Here is a 22305-nt window from a genome sequence, read left to right on the forward strand (position 1 = left end):
CACCTGTCTCCAGCCCATTAGAGCTCTCCAAGTTCTTCCCCTGCACGCTTTGGCTTGTTGTTCCTCATGAATAAGCAGTTAAAGCAGATTTTTTTTAACAGGCTGGTTACAAAGCATTAATTAGCTTATCTTAAGGATAACTTTTTTAATATATCTGTTTCCCTGGATGCTTTTGGTGATATTTTGGGTTGCTCCTAGTAACACCAGGCAGCACCACCCTCTGAGGCTGTACACAAAGCACCAATGCTGCAGCCTTCATGGGTTTGCTCCAGACTATCTCAGCCTGCTACACATGTAGCATTTCTTATCTTCTGCTTTCCTTGGAGCAGGTAACTTCTCTCTGAAGAGCTGATAGAAATTAATTTGCAGCTGAACTATCAGTGTGCAGATAATCAGCTCCCACTGACAGACCCCAAGCAGTACTGCTGCCAGCCCTAACCCACAGTAAGATCTGGGAGTTAATTTTCAAAAGAACTAAAGTACAGTCTCAAAGCAGAATTGTTTTGTGAATTACTGCTTAAGTGTTTAATTTCCCCATTTCATCCATTTCCTTCTCCAGCAGTTAAAAGATGTGCAGCTGCCCCATTTCCTTTGCTATTTGTCTTGCCTTGCTATGAATCCTTTGTGTTGGACAGCCCTGTGTTGCTCCATTGGTGTGTAAGGATGGAGGAGAGCACAAAGGAGCCTGCCCATCCTCAGGCACTGATTGTGCAGGCAGAGTGCTCATGCTTCCTGTGCCTGGAAAAACAGCTGATGCTCTTGTGACTAAAGTCAGCAAAGGGAAGGGGAAGGTGTTCTCATCACATTGCCCACTCTCAAGGTACTTTGCATGGCTCAGCCATGAAAAGCTTCCCCTGTGCCCACGCTTGTGCCTTACAAACACATCCAAGCTCCTTCTGAGATGAGCACCCGGATTCTGCTGTTTGTGGAATGCTGGCACAGTCAGCCCAGTAGAGACCCAAAGAGCAAAGGCAGGGCTGTGAGAAGGGGCTGGACAGCAGCCCCTGGCCATCAGCTGGTGCTGATGCTGTTAGAGGTGTGTGCTGCCTGACAAGCTGTTCACCAGCTCGGGATCTGGTGGTGTTCCTGCGAGGAATGAGCTCTGGAATTTTGAAATGCTAATCAGACAGCTCAGCCTTGCTTCAGAGCCGTTCCCAAGGGGAAGCTATTCTACAGCTATATATTCTTGAAGCTGTAGGTCCTAAAAGCAGCTTTATCTCCAAGCCCACACAGAGCTGGAAGCCTTGAAGAAGGCAGTGGCCCAGGCAGGGAGCTGTCGAGGAGGTAGGCAGGTGTCGTGGCAGGAAGCCTGGGGACTTCCTGAACAAACTGACTCTAATCTTGCAAAACTTCTATAAAATGAAACCATTGTCACTGAGTGTTTTGGAGGCACAAATATAAGTATTCTTTTGATTTGAGGTAAGGGAATATTGGCTGGTTTGATGGGCTTTTTTTCTTTTTGTTTCATCAGCCCTGATTTTTCGGTAGCATTAGGTAATTGTGTTGCCAAGTAACTAGCTGCCCTCTTGAAACTCCTGTCTTAAAATAATGTACCCTGTAGTGCATGGTACAGTGATGTGCATGAAAGGAGATTTTAGGGAGCATACTCATATGTATGGAAGCAGTTTTTGCCATGGGGCTGCTTAGTGAAGTGGCTTAAGGCTCTGGTGGGACCAGGGCTGCTTCCAGATGTACATTGCAGATGAACACATAGCACATGCTCGAGGCACTGTGGCAGCTCCAGTGTGGCCACCCAAGCTGCAGCCACGCAGCTGAGGAGGAGGAGGGAGAGGGCAGACCTTCACAGCACCCTGCTGGACTGTGCTTGGAAGCACAGAGTGCAGCACGTGGGGCCACTGGGGCTGCTGCCTTCCCTCGCCTGTTGGAGCACGCTGCATCCACGAAACAAAACGCTGCTCCCTCTGCTACAGAAAAAGTGATACATTTTTAAAGAAAAGCTACGAGCTCATGAGTGATGCATGAGAGAAAATGGCTTTCTAACCTTTTCACCCTTGCAAGAAGGAGCAATGCCAGTACTTTGTGCTTGTGTAGAGCCCTGTGTCAGCTCAGGTGTGAGGAGTTGCCCTGTGTGGTAGGTGCTGCAATGGACCAGCCCAAGGCAGCACTCGCTGCTCCCCACCCTCCTACACTTAGCACAAATCTCAGAAGAGTCTTTCAAGACTTCTTGTAGATAGTGTATACCTACCCTTTAGTTCTTAAAGCTGCTCTTCAGAGTGATAGAAGGCATCAATTTTGGGGGAATAATTTGGAGATATAATTAGAGTGATGTATGTAGCACATGGTGTCGTTCTGATGGAGCATGATCAGCAGCCATGTTAGCCAGTAAATCATCAACCAAAGGAAATCTAAAACTGACTGAATTCAAATCAACAGTATAACAAAACATGACAGCTAAGTATATTTGAGTCTCTGCAAATATTTATACTGTGTGCTCATGGGGCAGTAGTAACATACATCTATCTGTTGGCTCTGCTCATGCATTTAATATGAACATGTCATTTGTTCTCTTAGCCCTGTGGACTAACATCAGTATTAGCTATTTCTATAACATTACCAGACCTTTTCTAGGTATCATAGGAAACTATTGTCAGGCTGGTTTTAAATTTACTACTTCTCATAGAATTAATGTCACAGCCCATCTGAACTCCTAGATCAATATGCTGTTAAAGCCAGGGCAGCTTATCACCGACTTTCAGACCTGTCATCTGAAATTACTGTCTGTGCACCCTCCTTAAATTTCCAAACTTCCTATAAACTCTTGAATTTATGACTGCATTGGTTTTGGTCCATGTGGTATATTTGAAAGGTGGCCACAGTTTGATAGCACTGTAAAAGGAACAGTAAGAGTGACTTACAATTCTACTTCTGAGAAATCATCTCTGTAAGGTGAAACTGATTAACTGAAGTCAGCAGAAGTTTTACTATTGACCTGCAAGAGCTCATGACTGCATCTTTTACATCTGTCCTGTATTATTCTAGGATTTATCAGCAGATACAATGCTTTAGGGGGATTTCTCTGAAGCTCCTCACCAGCCAGCAGGTTCTGTAAGAAATGAGTAAGGCTCCTGGTTACTTTAGATCCAGAGTAAAGCTGCTATTCTGGATTTATTTTGACATAATGAAAAGTAAATACTCCCTTGGTTTGAAGTTAAATTAATCCTCTTGGTCTTAATGAACCCAGCCAAATTACAAAGCCCATGTGCAAACAAGGCCAGCAGTCCTGAGACTTTACCCGACGGCAGCATGCAGGGAGATTTAGGACTTGGCTTTCCTCTTCCTTCCCACTTGATTCTAAAATAATAACTTTTGGAGCTTTCAAAGCATCTGCAGTGAGAACAGAGGACATGTTTTTTTGTTTTATTTAACACTGTTCAGTTTGCAGTACAATTCCTGTTGTTTAGGGCTGACAAGTAAGTTGAGTATAGTTAAGTACAGAAGTGGGACATGGCCAGTGCTCTGTGGAGAGGAGGACTGACCTTCTGCCATGGGGCTTTTGAGCTTGGTGGAGTTAGCAAGACATCATCCTTAGCTATCAGCTGAACCAGAGGTGAGTGAAGTGACTGAGACATGGATGTTTGCCTTCTATGAAGGATTGTCAGCTGGGGCTAGAGGCCCACTTGGTTCAGGAAGCACAGCACTGGTGAGTTTCAGGTTCTTCATTGGAAAAAAATTCTGTCTTCTGATGTAAATTCACTGAAATAACCTTGATATATTTACTGATATGAAATTGCTAAAGTAAGATGATTTTCTGTGCTTACACAAGAGGCAAGAAGCCTTAGTTATTACAAGGACACCACACAGCCCAATAATCCTGGACATAAGGCTCACATGTTTTCTAAACATTAGGTATCTGAAATATTTCCAGGTTTTAAATGTTTCTCAGGAGTGTTGATAAGCCCTTAAGCAGTGGGTTGGTGCATAAAATCTAATCAAATGCAAAGGAAGAACAAATGAGAGAGGAGAAAAGTTGACTTCTGCATTTGTAATTATTACTCTAGGATTAATGAGGTCAGATTCAAAGCCTATCTGACTCTATGGGATTAGCAATAACACAATTACTGTCAGAAGCAAGGTCTTCACAATGAAAACATCTCTATAAATTGAGATTTTAATGAATTGAAACTTTCTTGTATATAAATATAATTAAGATGATCTCAGTCAAGGCAATAATTGGTTTAACTCAAGTGTAAGATACTTGGGAGTATGTATTTTTTCTTTTTTTTTTTTTTTTTTGTGTATTTTATTCTTAATTATCCTTGGGTTCCCAGAAATGTGACTCTGAGCTATACTGCTGTTTGTGTGAAGCAGCTAATTTGCACTCACAGAATCCTTCATGAGTCCTCATGAGTGAGGTGCTGCCATCCCAGTGTAGTAGACATCATTTTTGATATACAGGTATTTCATACTTGTTGGAAGAGGTGCTTCTTGAGGCAGTTTTAGGAATTGTATGTACAATAATTATATTTTCATTTGTAAATACTATTATTGCAATGTTAAGGTTTATTCCTAAATAAAGGAAGTCAAGACTTAAGATTTCTTATGTGGTCTCATTTTGCTTCCCTTGTGTGTATGTTAAGATGATGCCTTTAATTATTTGACTATTTTTTATTTTTACTCCTCAATTTTCTCTTTATTTTGAAAGCAGACTGTTTTAATAGCACCTATTCAGTATTTTGTCTTAATTTTAAAAGTGCTGGTGTTACTAATGACACAGCATTCAAACCTTACATCAAAGATGACTTATTTTACCTGTGCATTTCCACAAACATTTATTGATTTGGTTCTACAAGACCCAGAGGAGGCCAGAACAGCTTCTCCTTGCTGTGTTACAGCTGGAGCAGTGACTCACTCAGGTCACACGTTTCAGTGAATGTGGATTCACTATTTAAAGCACAGAGAGACCTGGTTTTTCAAAATTCAGGCAAAATGTGGCACAGGGCACAGATATTTAAAGGAAAGGCAAGTGGCTGCCTGGCAGGCTCAGAGTTTCTTTGTTCTGTGCCCTAAAACTACAGGTAGGGAGATGCTGGGCATGTGGTCATTTTGGGGGTCACTTTGGGGTCTTTGAGCACTTGACTAAATGTGGGATTTAAGTGCGTGCTCAGGTGGAAGCAAGGCTGTCCCTGTTCCCTCGTTGCCAGCGCTGGGGAGCCCAGGTGCCCAGAGCGCTGTTCCCCCAGGGCAGGGCAGCGCTGGGGTCTGGGCTGTGCCCAGGAGAGCCCAGAGGGCCCGGGGGCACCGTGTGTGTGTGCAGGGGTCTGGGTGGGAGGCTTTGCCCACGGTGGGTTCACAGCACAGAGCCACAGCCAGGAGGGAAATCAGCACCACAGCTCCCTGCCCGGGCATTCCCTGCTCCTCAGGGGGAACAGAGGTCACTCCTGCACAGAAAGACCTCCAGAGAATTCTAATCAGCCATTGCATCTGGATCAGGATCTGAGCAAGTTTTGATGGATTGAAGGTGACATGCCAAACTTTAATTGCAACCAGAGGATCCTAAGTGACAAATCCGGTTGTTTTACAGGCCTTTTAAGTAAACAAAGTGCTTTTAGCAGCAGGCTGCAGCTGACTGAGTGGAAATTAAACCTAGCCATGAATTCTGGGGTTTACTCTTCTGGAAAGAACTAAGTCACATAACTTGGAGCTTTAATGGAGGTACAAGTATTGGCAAAATCAGCAGGAACAAAACAGGAAGGGATTCTCAGTAGATAATACCCAGTCCTGCTGTGAGAGAAGGAAGTACAGATTTTCATCAGGGCATCAATCCTCCAAGCTCCTCCATCCCTTGATGCTGTGACAGTCAGGGCCCCGGGGCTGGCAGGGCAGGGGTCCCTGTGTGTCCCAAGTGCCCATCAGAGGGTGGCAGCCGCCCTCGCTGGGATGTGCTGCTGTTCTCTCTGGGCTCGGCTGCTTCCTGCAAGCACCTGGCAGTGTGCATGGCAGAACAGCAGAGGTGGCACTGGGCAGAGGCACAGGGTCAGTGCTGGGGTCAGCTCCTCTCCAGGCAGGGCAGGGCTGGCACACCTGTCCCTGAAGGGGCAACTGCCTTGCCAGCTCGCTGCAGAGGGGTTGTAGCCTGTTTGTAACCCAGTCCCTACCTTCATCTCCCCTAGGAGATGTCTAAAGTGCCAGGTCCAGGGCTGCATGGAAGATGGAGGTGTTAGGAATTCCCCAGTAACTTGGGAGAAAAGTCTTCATTGTGACAGCAGTGTGTGTAATAGTGCTGGGGAATATAATTGACCCCTAGCTCCTGATTTGCAAAAACACATGGAAAGCTTGTCACTCTGTGTTAGACCTCCCAGAAACAGAATAAATGTCTTGGGTAGGAAATCCTTCTGACTTCAGGGCTGTCCCTTCTTCAGGTATTTGGTGCTTAAGGGCCCTGAAGAGAAGTAACTGCTGTGAGCTGAGGTCAGATCCTGCCGGAGCCATTTGTACTCCCCAGCACTGATCTCAGAATACATTTTCAGCAAACACCAGCCTAATCATGTTTTCATTTTTTTCCTTAGATTGTGGTTTAAATGTGCACAAGCAATGTTCCAAGATGGTCCCAAATGACTGCAAGCCAGACCTGAAGCATGTCAAAAAAGTGTACAGCTGTGACCTTACCACACTAGTAAAAGCACACTTCACCAAGAGACCAATGGTGGTGGATATGTGCATTAGGGAAATTGAATCTAGAGGTAAGGAATCCTTAATGGACTTTTGTTGCTTTACTGATAATCCATTTAGATTGATCTGGGTCATCTGGGTTTCTGCTGAATGTATGATTGCTCAAAACAGATTCGCACAAGACATTTTATGACTGCCAATTACCCTGCACAGCTAATATTATACTGTGCATTATTTCATGGTTCATACCATTTATAATTTTTATAGATTCTGCTAGAAATTGCTTAATGGGAAGTTACTGCTTTGTAGTTACATATTAGTGCCTATCTTTCCAATAATATATTCATTTTAAAAATTAAATGAATGTGGCAAAACAAAGAGGGTTCATATTAATGTGTTCATTCTTGCTAGTCTCCCTAGCCCACACCGAGTATCCTTTTCTAGAATTAGGGTACTTGTTTTTATTCTGAAATAATGACTGATCATCAAGTATGTTAATCTGAGTTATTTTGAAATGAGCTGTAATTGGTTTAATACATCCCTTCAGCTCTGAAGTCATTTTTGTAAATATAGTTTAGTGCTGATAGAACAAGGCATCTACTGCAACGGTCAGGGTTATAAACCCACATAAGGTTTTGTTCTGGAAGAAAAACCTGATAAGGCTTTTAAAGCATGTCTGCTTTTTCTACCTTGCCAAGGGAAGAACCAGGTTGAAGGTCACTGTAAAAATCAGGACTAATTCTAATCTTGTTAAAATGTTCATTGCAGGTCTTAATTCTGAAGGACTGTACCGAGTCTCAGGATTTAGTGATCTTATTGAAGATGTCAAAATGGCATTTGACAGAGGTACAGTCTTCCCTGCGTGCTGGAACTTGGTGCTGATGTATAAAATATAGACAGTTTTTCTGCAGAGCCTGTGTCTCACACTCCAGTGCTCTGAAGGAGTCAGACAGGAGGGTGCTGGCAGGAGGGGAGCTGCCCCATCACAAAAGCATATCCGCTTAACCCTGGCCTTTATTACAAAAATCCACTTTTCTCCTTCCATCAGTATCTGTGCTCCAGTAACCATGTGTGTAGAAAGGACAAAGCTTTGTGAACTACTGCCCTAGTTTGCAAGTCAAACTGTGCTTGGAGGGGTGGGGGAGGGATAGAGGGTGAGTGCTGAAGTGCCTTAAGAGAGCTGTGCAACTTGAATCCATCTTTCTGGATGAAAGCTCCAAAATAATAAGATGAATGCAATAGTGCAAACAAAGTTTGAATTATTACAGACTAAAAGAAGGTCACTGAGAACAAACTCTTCTCTCTGAGAAAAGACAGTGGGAAAATTAAGGGGTTTCCAGCTGCAGTCCCTCTATCCCAGTAGAAATCAAGTCCAGAATCCGTGCTGGAAACTCTCTTTCCTGTTTGTCTGGAGGACTGGCCCGATTCGGAGCACATCTGCAGTGTTAGCAGGGTGGGGATGTGCTGCAGAGGCCAAGTTCTGGATGTGTGTCCTCTGCACTTTGGAGTAGGTAGTATGTTCCAGTTAAATGGTGAACACATGTTTTTCCTATAAAATAGGGGGGCTGTGGACAAAGCTGGTTTTCTGCCTTTTACTTTTTTCCCAGACTCTCTGATTTCTCATTCAGTGCTGATGAATGTGTTGTTTTGCAATGCAGTGTGTTCAGAAATATCTAAATGTCCATACCTTCATACAAGACAGATACTGCAAGTTCACTCAGGCAGGTTCTAAAAAAAACCCCAAACTGTATTTTTTAGTAATTATTTGAAACAAAGAAAAGATGTGTTATTTTATAAAATGCTTGAGGTTTTCACCCTGAAACCATGAATATCAGTTTTACATACAAAATCTGTAATTGTTTCCTTTTCAATAATGTTTGCTTAAGGGATTTATTATTTTTCTTTTGAATGCTGCTCTACATCTGTTTACATTTCCAAGGCTTTAATATCAGTGCCTTCTCCACACAGATGGGGAAAAAGCTGATATTTCTGTGAATATGTATGAAGATATCAATATTATCACTGGTGCACTTAAACTGTACTTCAGGGATTTGCCAATTCCACTCATCACATATGATGCCTACCCAAAGTTCATAGAGTCTGCAAGTAAGTGTAACACTTTTTTGTCTGCTTTTCATTCTTAGCCTTTTCTCCTTTTTGTGCAGGACTGTCCTATGTGTTTTGTAGCTGTCCCATCAGCTCTTACCCTGCATGCCCAATTTAGTAAGGCTTCCAGGAGTAAACATGCAGTGCACATTATGGCCTGACCGTGATGCTATGTGGGCACGGTTACATTTTCCTTTGCCTTTGTCACCAGGAATGTTTCCTTTTCATCACACATTATGGATTACATCACTGGTGTGTCTTGCATGAGTCCTGGGTACTTGACAGTGATTATTTAAAGTCTGTTGGTTTTATGGTGCCAGAAAGAAGATGATTTATGGAAATGTTTAGAAATAAGATGTCACTTGTTTCTGGAGTTGTCCGTTCTGAGTGTTTTCATAAGCCGATAACCACTCATTGTCCCAAAGCCACCTTTGGGGCTGGCCTTGCAGAAACCGGGTCTACAAGCACAGCAGTAAGCCCAGCTGGAATCTCTCTCCCAAACATCCTGGCTGCCTGAAGCATTTCTGTGATGTGTTCACACCAGCCCCACCTGGAAAGGTGTGAGGTAGCCGTGGGTACAAAACAAGGACTGCATGCTGGCCTTACAGCTCCTTTGGAGAAGGCTTTTTCCAAGTCATATGGAGACAGCCAAAGGCACTGATGGCAAAGTTCCCAGTACCTTCTGCTCTCCCAGAGTTGCACCTGTAGATTATTTGTGCAAAACCAGTCCAGTCAGCAAGATTGCCAGAAGATTTTTTTTAGTAGGCTGCAGGGAATCTTTCAGTGGAGTGCAGTTTGCTTTGGGGAGTTTTCTTTATCCAAAACCAGTCACATCCTTATGGTGCTCTGAGCCCCTCCTTGGACAGACAAATCCTCCATGAGTAACCCAGCAGAGCTGTGAGACCCTGTCTCCTGTGCAGGCCAGGTTGTTGCCTTTCTGTGTGTGCATTCTGGCTGTTTGTGTGGTGACATTGAACATCTGTGTTTCAGAAACCACAGATCCGGATGAACAGCTGGAAATTCTGCACGAGGCGCTGAAGCTGCTGCCGCCTGCACACTGTGAAACATTACGGTATCTCATGGCACATCTGAAGAGGTGGGTGCAACAGCTGCAAAGAACTCTAAGCCACACTAATTTTTAGCAAAAATCCATGTTAGCACCTCCAGAAAAGTCTGGTCAAGGCCCACCAAATCCTGGAAAGGGCCTGTGGCAGGAGTGGTACCATGCACAACAGCAAAACTCAGGCACAGGGGATTATCCCTTGCAAAGCAAATCCAAGGTGGCACGTTAGGGTGTCCATTTTAGTTTCTCAAGTAACATGAACATACTGTCAATATGTAAGATCATTCCCTCTCCATAGAAAAACTACTTTATTTTAAGGTCTCTTCTGCCTTTTTTCATTATGTAGTTCCTCTACAAGTAGGACTGTGTTGTCTCTGCTGAGTTTTGCCTCAGGCAAAATTCAGCTACTGAGTTTGCCTGATTTGTCCCTTTATTTCAATGACATTTCTAATGGGTGTTTTAAAACGGACAAAGGGATGAGAGACATAGGAAAAAAATTCCACCTTACAGCTTGTGAAGTGTGAAATTAATTTTTCTTCACTCTGTTCAAAATGAGCTGTTGCTGCTCTACCTAGCAAGTCGCTTTTGCACACCCTATTTCTGGTATAGGGGAATGATAAGGTAGAAAGGTGACAAAATTCACTATTTTTAAACTTCTGTTTAATGCTTTGCTAAAAGGAGCTGTGCTGCTCAACAGGCCATTGCCTTGCTGCTGAATTCAGGTAATCAGACACAGCTCCTTTATTTGGAATACTTACAGACTGGAGACGCAGCAACTCAGTAACATCAGTCTGACCTGTTTTCAAATAAAAACTGAGGCAGAAAGGGAGAAACAGAAGAAAAATCTAGAGTTTGTAGTTCTTGTATACCAAAGGACTTGTTCATGCAGTGCAAGTGAGCATGGTCTGTGTGCTCTGAGGGGGACAGACACCGAGTCACCACAAACCCCCACAGCATTTGCTTTCACTCACTCCCAAGTGTTTCACCTGACACTCCCATGTGCAACCTGCTGGGAAAGGCACACATTTCTGCCCAGTTTCCCTGATTTTCAACATATGCAGGCATGGTCTGGCACAGAAGAAATGTGAGAATCACTGGTTTTTTTTTGCAGAGTAACGCTCCATGAAAAGGAGAACCTGATGAGTGCAGAAAACCTGGGCATAGTTTTTGGACCAACCCTTATGAGAGCGCCGGAGCTGGATGCGATGGCCGCGCTGAACGACATCCGCTATCAGAGACTTGTGGTGGAGATGCTTATAAAAAATGAAGACATTTTATTTTGAATATTTTGGGGGTTTTGTAATAAAAAAAGGAAGCAACAGTGTTCTATGGATGAAGGAATATTTTAAAGTAATTTAATGGCTCTTGTCACTGAATTCCATATTTGCTAGAGCTTTCGATGTATTCAGGATAACAATGAAGGAACTCTTTGTCGTTTCTGTAGTGCCATTCAGCTGATGTTGAAAAAGGTTAACACATACTTTCCAGTACTAGTAATCCTGGGTGTTTATCATGTTGAAATAAAAAACAAAATGCCTAAAGCTATTGCATGATTTGCTCCCTGTTCTCCCTGTTCTGGTGAGACTCATTCCATGAAGAAAACAACTGAATTGGTGCAGCATCTTTGTTCTGGATAGTTTGTGATTGTAATTCAGCATGTTTCTCCGTGTAAACCTGTTGTGAATTTGCTTTTTGTTCTATGTAATTGGTTTCTAATACTAAAAAGAAGGCAGACTTCTGTGAAATGGAGCCTCTGGCCATTTATTGACATTTCATATTCTTCTCTTCCTCTTCTGGGGCTGATTTCTTCCTGGGTTTCTTTCCATTTTTTCATCATATAGTAATTTGTTTTTAACAGAAACAAAATTGTACTTTAAATGTTACTTTAAGTAATTCTCCATGATGTTTATGGTGGTTGCAGTGAAATCTGCAATACTGAACAGTGTTCCTTTATTATTATTGCTATTTCAATTGTAATTTTGTATTTTTATCTGGCATGCATATATTAATTTATTAAATTTTGCTTTTAGAACTCTAACATCATGCTATTTATTTTTCCTTTCTGAACTTGTTTCAAAAATACTGATTGTTTCATTTCTCACATTGGCACTTCAATGCTGAACAAATGAGTTCTGACTTAAATGAGTTAGAGTTTCACCAATTTTGACAAGACTATTCTAAATATTTTGGGTCCTGACACATTGCTAAGGTTCTCACAAATTCCTGTCTACTCTGAAAACTCCTTTCTTCCTTGTCCAAGAAAGCTTCAGAACTCTTAAATAAACCAAGAAAAGTATTGTCATAATTGCCTGTATGTGAACTGGAATGGCAGCTTACAATTACACAGCTGTAGCTGCCCACAGTAGATGGATACACCACCAAATTCCACATGCAGACACATCCTAGGACATTTCCTTTGCACTTCAGAAGTTCAGCTCTGGTGCAAGCACTTTGGTCAGCCCTGCAAACACCTCCTGGAGCAGGAGGTGAACAAGGAGGAGCAATCCCCCAGTGATCAGCACCAGCTGTGCTGACAGCACAGCTGACAGCAATACGGTGCCTCATTGCATCCCACCCTGCCTTGCCTGTCTGGCTAGGAGAGGAGAGATGGTGAGCTGCCTTTCTGCAGCTCTCCTGAGATTGAAGGATTCCAGGGAGAAAAAGGTGAAGATGGGGATGTACACAGGTAAGTGTGTGGGGAATGCTGCTCTGGGCTGGGGGCTGCTGGGGAGGCAGAATGGGGGAAGTTTTGAGGGAATCTGAAGTATGGTTTAGTTTGAGGTTTTTTTCAATCATCTGTAGTATTGAAAGTGGCTTGCTGTTATAATTCCTGCACTAATTTGTGCACAGTATCACTTTATTTATGGCAATGAACTGCAACAGATGGAAAACTTCATGTCTCTGACCATAGCCTTGCCTCCCCCAGCCCAAAAGGAGTGGCCCACACGCTGCTCAGTCACATCTGCCTTGCACTGGAGCAGCCACACGTGTTCACCTCTACCTTGCTCCAAGCCAGCTCCTGAACATGCTGTATTGCCCACTGCTGCCCTGACTCTTTGTGGTGCATTTCCTCACTCAGCCCTGTGTTTTGGGTGGCTCCTCAGGCCATCCACCGCTCCTGCATGCCCTTGGGGATCCCTTGCAGTGGCTCTGGCTGGCCCTGGCACTGTCCTGTCACTGCACTCAGCTCTCAGCCCCGGCCGTGGCAGCGCTCAGGTGTCCTTGCTCTGTCACCAGGAGAAGGGATGTTCTCCCAGGCAATGCTGGGGGTGCACTGCACTGCTCCAGCAGAAGCTGAGCCCGGGGCAGGGCTGTGTCCCCAGGGCAGGGCTGTCCCCAGCAGTTCCAGCCGTGGTGCTGGCACTCTGTGTCCATCCGAGCAAAAGGCAGCTCTTGTTCCCCAGCTGTGCAAGTAAACCTGAGCTAGGTGGCTGTAGTTGCCCTTTCTAAAGCATGTAACAGAAAGCACACAGTAAATGGCAGTAATTGGGATAATTAGCTTTTCTTCTGGTGTGAAATATCCAGCCTCTATCTCCCTGTCGGTGCTGCTGACACAGCTGCTGCCCTGCAGGTGCTTTCAGCTGCCTTTGGAAGCAGAGGTGCCCGACAGGTGGATCAGGGAGAGAAAAGACCACTGAAAATAGCAAGCCTAGATTGCTCTGGGGATGGTCAGTACACACCGGGGGGCAAACAAGGTTTGTGAGCTACTAGGGAGCCTCGTGCAGGAGATGCCCCCTCTCAAGCACAGTTTTACAAGTGATTATGATAATGGAAGTTTCTGTAGGAAAAGAGGAAAACCTAAATGGGGAGCTACTGCTGAAAGAAAAAAAAAACAAACAACAAACCCAAACATAATACACAAAAAACCCAAAGCCAGAGCAAGTAAAGGCCCTGCAAGCCCACACACCCAAAGATAAATAGAACCACCCTCTAAAAACCCATGTCAAGAAATGCTGGCAACAACACCCTCTGCTCTCCCCAAGCCACACTTTCTGATGGGCTGTAAGGAAACTGCATGCCAAGGGATGATACAGAATGTGTTCCACACCAGATAATATCAATATTCAACTAATGAAGGCTGACCCTGAGTGCCAGGCGCCCGGCTCAGCCCTCATGGAACAGAGCTGCCCCTACAGAGTGCACATCTCTTGGATGTGGGTCACATGTTGTGCTAGGGTCAGGAATGTGGGATGGAGGACCCCAACATTCAATGAAGTGCTTTCTTGACCTGGAATCCCAGGCATCTGTATGCAGTGGCTTTCCTTTATTCTCTTTAATTGCAATTTTTTATTAAGTGTGTAGGCAAAAGCCTCCATTTTAGTCTTGTTTTTTTAACTATTGTAATGAAACTCTGATCTTTCCTGAGTGGTAATCTTTTAAAGAGGTAGTGCAGAAAAATCACTGTCTTTGCAGTGAATTTGAAATTTCTTTTTGCTGACCAGGCAGGTGTTTTGCACAGGCATACAAGCAAATTGCATTATTTAAGTTTCATTTATTAGATTTTTTAATTAAACACAGAAAGTGGGTATTTTTCATATTTGTATTAGTTAAGTGACAATAGAATAAATAATCTAGGTCTATGAGTAGCAAGGGCTATCACCAAGTTGATTAGTTCTCTGAAGGAATTGGTTTCCATGAGGACTAAGTGCTGTCTCAGTGCTGTGGGTAGCTGTGGGCAGCTGGGCACAGACACTGCCGCCAGCTCACTGGCAGCACCTCATCAAAGGGCAGCTGGACACGGGAAAAGATGGGGAACAGGGATTAAACTACAGCTCCCCACTGGAGGGATGTGTGGGCACCCCCATTTCAGACTGCAGAGCTCAGGCAAAGCACTGTGTGCAGAGGCTGTGGGCAGGGAACCTCTGGCAAGGCTCTAGGAGAGCTCTGTGATGGGGAAGCAAGCTGCCTTGTGAAACAAGAACATGAGCTACTGCTAATATCAGGTGAGCTGACAGGATGGAAAATCCTGTTATTTATGATTTGATGCAATAACAAACTTTTCTGGTCCTTCCCCCTTCAATGGCAAAGGAAAGGAAAAAAGGCTTCTAAAAGGCATATATGATGTACTCACTTTGTTCCTGACCTAATTTTTGCATGCTGATGAATGTTCTGCAATGTTTTTATTATAGCTATAATTATATTGCAGTTGGGGATAAAAAACCATTTAGTGAACCTAGCAATCATGGGTTTCTTCTTTAGTTGTGCAGAATTACTGCTTAGCAACTACACCTCAGCCCTGGGAAGCTTATGTAACACACGGGGAGGAGGGCCAGGACGTGTGTGTGCATCCAGGGACTGCTGAGCAAACCAGCAAGGCAAGGAGAGAGCCTGGGCTCTGGGCAGGGGCCCTGTGCCCCTCAGAGGGCTGGGAGGTGTTGCTTTGATCTTTTAAGATTTTCTAAGCTTTCTGATGTTTACATTCTTGTAGCAAACTTTCTCACACGCTTTCTTATAAACAACTTATTGTTTTGCATTCTTTTTTGGAAGAAGAGAAATTTGATAGACTGTTAGTTTGTCCAGTGTCATTGGAGAGATGGCACTTTTGGAAATCTATAAATGTTAGAGTCAGAAAATAAACCTTCCCTTTTCTTCACCTCAAACGCAGTGCTGTGTGCCCTTATGTTGTTCTGTATCCTATAGTGACAGTGAGGGGCTGGGGTGGCACTGCACTGTCCCCAGCAGACCTGCCCAGGTCCCCCCTGCAGCACAGCACTGCTGGGTGCCCTGAGCTCTGCCTCCAGCTGGGGCACTGAGAGGAGGAAGCCTCACCTGTGCATTGGGGGTCCAGCTCTTTTCAGTTTTTCAGCACATCCTTCCCCTGCCTTAGCCATGGACATTTGGAGTTATGCTCTTCACCAGAGCTCTTGCATAACCTGATAATTTCTTCATGGTCTGACTGTCTCTCTCCATGGTCTGGGCCACACCACAGAGATACTCTTCTTGATGCCTCCTGCTAAATCTCAATTTGGACAGCGTGATTCAGTGATTATCGAATGTCTCTTGCTGGTTTCATGGTCAGAGTACCATTTTTCTTTGATCTCTCCCAAGAGTGATGTCAGTAAGCTGCTCAAGGAACTTGTTTAAGAGCTTTTATTTAGATGTCCTTTTCTATTTCTCATATATTTTGTCTCAAGGACATGTATAGCTTCTTACATTACTCAGGTGTTTATCAGTACTCTGCCTTGGTCAATTGGAGCAAATGGTTCTCAGGCCTCTGGGACCCTCTGATTAATGTATTTCCTGAGGCAATTAGGCTTTATTTTGAAATATATATTTGGCAGCCAACTAGGATTTATTTTCAAGCATTATGTTGCCTGTAATTTTTCTTTCTTGCTACCAAGCCTAGAGATTGAATGCTAAGCTTTCTCTCTTTGCCTCTTTTTTTATGACTCATTACTAACTCTGTCACTAATGCAAATAGGATTGTACAACTATTAAAATTACTCATTCTATAGATTAATATTCATAAGGTAGTGTATCCTAAAGCTTGCTTGAAGGATCATTCACTAAACTCAAAAGAACTTAACACAGCACCATGCTGTTGCTCACTCAAATCCAGCACCTGCTCTGTTCTCAAAAAGGGGAAGGTGAGAGATTCTTCTAATTTGTTATCTGCTCTTTTATCCCCTTTGATGTTTTCCAGCATCATGATGTTGGACATATCTTGTTTATACCAGGCAACAACTCTCATATGACATCTCCCACTAAACTGCTGGAGTTCAGGTACACTGAGATTGCTGCAAGGTGAGTTAGACAGCACCAGTGTGGTGCAGGACAAGATACCTCACAGAAAGGGAGGTTTGCAGCCCAGCTGAGTACTTTTATTTAAAGTAGACAGAGGCCAATAATGAAATAGATGTGAGGAGGCGCAACATCTGCTGCAAGGTCAGTAGCATTGACACTTGCAAATCCCTTCCTCATGGAAAGCTGTGAGCTTCTCCTGAAAGTACTTCTTCTTGCCATTTGGAGAAAAGGCATCATTTCCAAATGTGTTACAGTACCTTGGGTTTAAATTTTGTTCAAAAAAATCCCAGACCCCAGCAGCCCATGCTCAGCAATCCAAATGCCCGCTCTTCTCAACCATTTCAAATACAGTGCAATGCTGAGCCTCTAGAGCTCCTTCATGCCCCCTCATTGAAGGAAGAATTGTGGCCTGCCCACAGCTAAATTGGAAGTTCTCTCTCTAGCATAAACCAAGAGGGGTTTGTCAGAAGCTGCAGAAAAGAATCAACTTGGCAGTGGGGAAGCTACAGGAGGAGTCACAGGTACTGCCATGGGAAGCGGGAACTGGCCTGTTCAGTCTGAGTCCATCCTTGTTTGGAAACCTCCCCCAGCACTAGGAGGAATCTGCCATTCTCTTTCTCTTGGTGGGAGGCAAACCCCCAGTGATGTTCCCTTCTTGCCCTGCAGCTCAGATGTCAGTTCAGCCTCACACCTGAGCTGTGGGCAGGTTGCTGACAGTGTCAGTGAAGGATGAAGCTCCTGCTGGTGCCACAACCCTCCTGCAGAGCCAGCAGCCAGCACAGCAGCCTCCCCAGGACCATCCCAGTGACCTGCCAGTGCAGGGGGCACAGAAAGACGAGAAAAGGAAGATAAAAAATTTTCAGAATTGGTTACCTGAAGTAGCCAGGAAAAGTGACCAAGGGAATTGCTCACATGGAATATTCCTTTTGGTGCAGGCAGTGTGGTTGGGCTGGATGCTGCATGTGTATCATCTGACACTGTTGAGCTGCTCTCACCTCAAACCACCGCTGTGCTGAGCTTCAGAGCTGTAACCTGTCCTGTGTGAGCACAGGCAGGGCGCAAGCTCCGGGGCAGTGTGACAAGGCAGTGCAGATGTAGCTTTGTCTGCTAGGAGGATGAACCTCACAATCAGGCTGATCCACAACCCAGGCTTTGTTGACACTCATTAAACTGGAACTGTTTCAGTGCCAGTTTCTCTTGTGGGGCTGCTCCTCTGGCTCCTGCACAGCCTGGCTTGCACTCACACTGCTCCCCTTGCTGTGCAGTGTGTTTACCAAGGTATTCCCGAAACTGCCTTGAGTACGGTGTTTTGAACTCCTGTCAAATCCCAAATATTGGTGAGCAGGGAAATCTGGAATTTGTCTTCATGTGAAATGCTGAGTAAAATCTGTGGGGCTGTCAGAGGAGGGGAGCCACCCCTGCCTCCTGCCTGGTGCTCAGTGTCCCAGCCATTTGTGCCTTGCCATTGGCAGCCCCCACCCTCCTGCAGGGACCCAGTTATCACTCTGAAGGTGTTGCTGGAGTTTAGGCTGTATTTTTGTTTTTCTGTTTTATCATTTGTAAATACAAGCTTGTAAGTTCCCTTTTGTCTAACACAGCCAAGATCTTGCAGGCTGCCAAGGAGGCAAAATAAATTTTGTGTGATAGGTGAGAGCTACACACCAGGAGCCACAGAAGTCAGTATTTTCCACTAATTACCAAGAAAATTCTGTGTGTGTTGGCAAAGATCCCAGCATAAGCAATGAAAGTGAGTATTTGGCATGAGGTCAGTCCTGGGTAAAGCACATATCAACAATTCCAAGTGTGTCATGTGCAGGAGTAGAAGTCTGTCCCTGGGAGCACGGTGGAGGGTGGCATTTCCTGCTTTTAAACACTCTGCAGCTCAGGTAGCCCAGTGAGGTAGATGTTGACTTTTTGAAGGCAAACGCTGCAGCCCCAGGTGAGAGGGATGCTTTGCAGGGATCTGTGGGGTTTTCTGGGACCAGTGAGGGCTTATGGAGAAAAACACCATGTGGGGAGGGAGAGAGCTTTGCCGCTCAGCTCACTGGCAGGATTAAAAATAAACCAAACTTGTTTCAGTGTGTTTATCCAGATCATACCAGCAATGAGAGAACCTGCACCCCAAAGGCAGGCACCCTGAGCCTCCCACAGGGTTACAGAGGTGTCCTCAGGATCACAAAAGTTGATCCTGGTTGTACTCACTGCAGGTGTGATGTGGGAGGGTTTAGCAGGTCTGCCTTTCACCATGGCACTGGAGTTCCACGGAAAGCAGGTGACATCCAGAGGAATATTTATGCTCCCATCCCATAGCTGGGGTTATATGGGGAATGTGTGCCCCATGTTTCAGGATTTGTTTTGTATTTGGGAGTGATGACATTGCAGAAGGGCTGCAGTCAATTATATCCTTGTGGGCAGCAGAGAAGGGCCTGTGTCAATCTGGGCAGTAGCTTTAAGCACTAAAACAACCCTGCATTGCCACCTCTTCCTTCCCTTGGCTGTTCAGTGGAGCACCCCTCAAAATGCCTTCAGCAAAACTCTATGGAACACCAGCCGAAATAGGTCAGAGCTCATGGGAGCTGAACCAGCAGATTTATGTGCAGCTAAACTTGAACAGCCTGCTCTGCAGTTGCTCCAGTGGAGAATCATCATTAGAAACAGACAGATGTATCTAAACAGGTAAATGGGAGCATCCAGAGAAATACTTCAGGCTAAATGCTCCTGTGGTCCCACTCACTGTATGGAATGGGGCAGGGATATGACACATGTATTTCCAGAAGTCAGGTTATGCTGGGCTCCACTTTCTGCACTGCACGGTAACTCTATTAAATACTTACAAATAGCATCTGAATATGCACTTAAAATATAATAACGTCACCTCCAGAAGCAGAGACTCCTAGGATCTGGTTTCCCTGTTTGACTGGTGACCTTTTCCTTGTTCTTCTCTTTCTTTCCAGACTCAAGTTCTTATTTTCTTTCCAGAAGCATCATTCAGATTAGGTAACTGAGCACCATGCCTCTGCCATAACATGAAAGCTCTGTAATTGCAGAGTTCAAGATCACCACTTCTGAGCAAGTTTTCGGTATTTTCAATTCCTTTGGGTGATGTAATAGAAAACAAAGAAAATATCTGCTGAAACCCAACTTGCCACAAACATCCGTGGTGATAAAACGTTTTTGTGGGTTGGTGGAGATGTGTCTGAGTATGGAAAACTGCAACTTTGGATTTCTTGATTTGAGGAATTTAATCTTGTTTATCAATATGTTCTGACGTGTATATTAATACTTAGCATATTCTTATGGGCACTGGAGTAAGCTGGGTAAGTACAGTCCTCCAGCATCTCAAGACTGGCATTAATTCCTTGAATGAATTTCCTCCGAAAACGTTTGCTCCCCGTTTTCTCTCGCCAGGGAGGGTTCGCGGTCGCGCTGCCGTGCGCGGCTCATCCCTCATCCAGCTGTTGCCATCTGGCGGCCGTGGGGCCGAGCTGGGATCCAGCGGGAACGTGTGCCGGGATGTAAGAGGGGAAATCTGGGAACCAACGCGTGGCAAACTCACAAATGTTTGTCTGCCATCTGCCTTACAGTGCTGCCATAATCTACTGCCGCCAGCAATGCCATTTTCCCGATACAAAAATGCATTTTAAAAGGTATATACTGCATTTGAAAACTGAAGCTAAAACTGCTGGACAGTGCTATTATTTTCAACCTTTTGTTCCTTTAATTTCCCTGATATACTTTTTAACCTTTCTCTGTTCTTTTGGTTAGTTTTGCTTCTGCTTCTCACCACCTCCACCCTCCCACAGGCCCTGTTGTCCGTGTGTCTGCTGGAGCCTCTGGCACCGGCTCTCTTCCATTGGGCACTGCCTCTCTGCAATCCTGTGATAAAAATTCCACTTAACACCTTGTATTCCTCACTCTGTCCAAAGCATTAGGTGTTCTGCTCACCTTGCCCGTGCCTGTGCAGTGCCACTCTGCCAAAGCACGTCACCTGCAGGAATATTGGTTTACAGCTGGCTTCCCTTGGGCAGGGCCTGTTCCTCACACGTGGATGGAAGGAGCTGTGCCCTACATCCAGCAAGCAGGGAGTTTTCTGCTTTCCAATCCATCTGAATGAGGATGGCCTGCCATAACTACAGGGGAAGGTGAGTTTGTGTGAAGGATGGGGAGGGGGCTCATAAAAACAAGCTGAAAAGGCTGGAGTCAAGAGAGATGTTAAAAGGGATTTTTGCGTGGGAAAGAAACGTTTGTCAAAAAATTCGCTGAATACTCTGAAGGAAAAAAGAAAAATACCCATCCTAGCAACTGACCAAATTCAGGCATTCAGTGTGGCTCAGCCCCTTCCCTTGCTTTTCCACCTCGGTCATGATGGGTCACATTCCCTAGCTGAACAACAAGCAGCATTCACTTCTCTGTCCATATTTAACTGCAGTAGCTCAGGTTGCCTCGGGTTTTTTGCGAGGTAAAAGGCTTTGTGTCTCTGCCAGGGAACATTTCTCAGAGCCAGGCTGCTGCTCCCCAAAGGCCTTCCACAAATACCTGCTCCTTCCTCTTCCAACACGAGCAGTGACTCCCAGCCGGCGGGGGCGGCTGCAAGAGCCACAACCCCTTGTGGGGCTGCAGACTCGCTGGGGCCCCCACACCCTCTGCACCCTGCCAGCCCCAAGGGACAGCCCTGTCAGGACAGACAGACAGACACCTCTGCTAGCCGAGAGCTGTCGTGTGCCAGAGTGTGGAAACACTCATCCATCTTGGAGCCCTGCTGGGGTGGGCAGGAATGCTTTGGGACCCCGAGAGGATCCGGAGGGCCCTGGTCAGCATTCCCACAATGCCTCCATGCAATTGTATCTCCACGGCAGCTGCCGGCCTGGGATAAAGGCTGGGAGCACTCAGACGCGGGTTTGAAACAAGATCTCTGCAACAATGGGAGCTGCTGGCCAGGAACCAGGCCAGAGTTATGTAGATGGAGAGTTTGTACTGGGTGATAAATGTAAATGCAGAGGCTGGATGCTTACTGGAGGGAGGTGGGTGAGGGAAAGTGATTAAAAAATAATTAAAATAATAATAAAGGCATCCAGCATGAAACACCAAGCCAGCCGGCAGACAGCACCAAGGATATACAGCAGAAATAGAAAATACCTCTGGTGTCACCCAGAGGCAAAGCTAGGGAAGGGTTTTCTGGGGAATGTTTTCTGGAAAAGGGAATTTGGAACACAGTGCAAGAACGCCTGTGGCAGGTCACCCAGCGCCATGTCCTATCTCCACATGGCAGCTGCCTGAGAAAAATGCAAGAACACCATTAGCATTTGGCAATCTATCCCCAGGACACCACCCCAGAGTCAGTGACAGACTTCTTAGGGGGAGTCTGTGTATGTGTGCATTCAATAGTATAAAATTATTTGGCAGACTATTTTTTCTGGACAGAGATAGACCTCTGCAAACAGACACTCCTGTGGCCCCCAACTCCACTGCAGACACGCACTGTGAAGAGCTGTCTTGGTTAAGCTGGACAACTGTAATTTAACCTCAATATCCTCTACTTTTTATCATGGGGACAGCAAGTGAATCCAAATCTGCCTTCTCCAGACCATTTGGGATTTTACAGACCCTACTAAAACTCTCTGTCTTGCTTTCAGGCTGATGGCTCATACTCTCTATCTGTTCCAGGTGCAGAAGCCAATTTGCACTGTGGATGTTGTTGTCACTTTCTCCTGGGCCTCTTCCAAGTCTTTTGAAACCAGATGACCTGAACTGCAAAGAACATT

The 22305-nt window shown here is 45.0% G+C and overlaps 1 protein-coding gene across 4 annotated transcripts in view; it reads left to right on the plus strand.

The window, feature by feature from the left end:
• CHN1 (chimerin 1) overlaps positions 1-11837 on the plus strand; it is a 92444-nt gene extending 80607 nt beyond the window's left edge. For all 4 annotated transcript variants that reach the window (XM_059475801.1, XM_059475802.1, XM_059475804.1 and 1 more), the window contains 5 exons: positions 6528-6701; positions 7399-7476; positions 8599-8736; positions 9727-9832; positions 10911-11837. In XM_059475801.1, the coding sequence (XP_059331784.1) occupies positions 6528-6701; positions 7399-7476; positions 8599-8736; positions 9727-9832; positions 10911-11082 (668 nt within the window). In that variant the 3' untranslated portion in view covers positions 11083-11837. The remainder of the gene's footprint in view (positions 1-6527; positions 6702-7398; positions 7477-8598; positions 8737-9726; positions 9833-10910) is intronic.
• The last annotated feature ends 10468 nt before the right edge of the window (positions 11838-22305 follow it).

The sequence above is a fragment of the Ammospiza nelsoni genome, chromosome 7 (assembly GCF_027579445.1).
Source record: "Ammospiza nelsoni isolate bAmmNel1 chromosome 7, bAmmNel1.pri, whole genome shotgun sequence".
NCBI lineage: Eukaryota > Metazoa > Chordata > Aves > Passeriformes > Passerellidae > Ammospiza > Ammospiza nelsoni.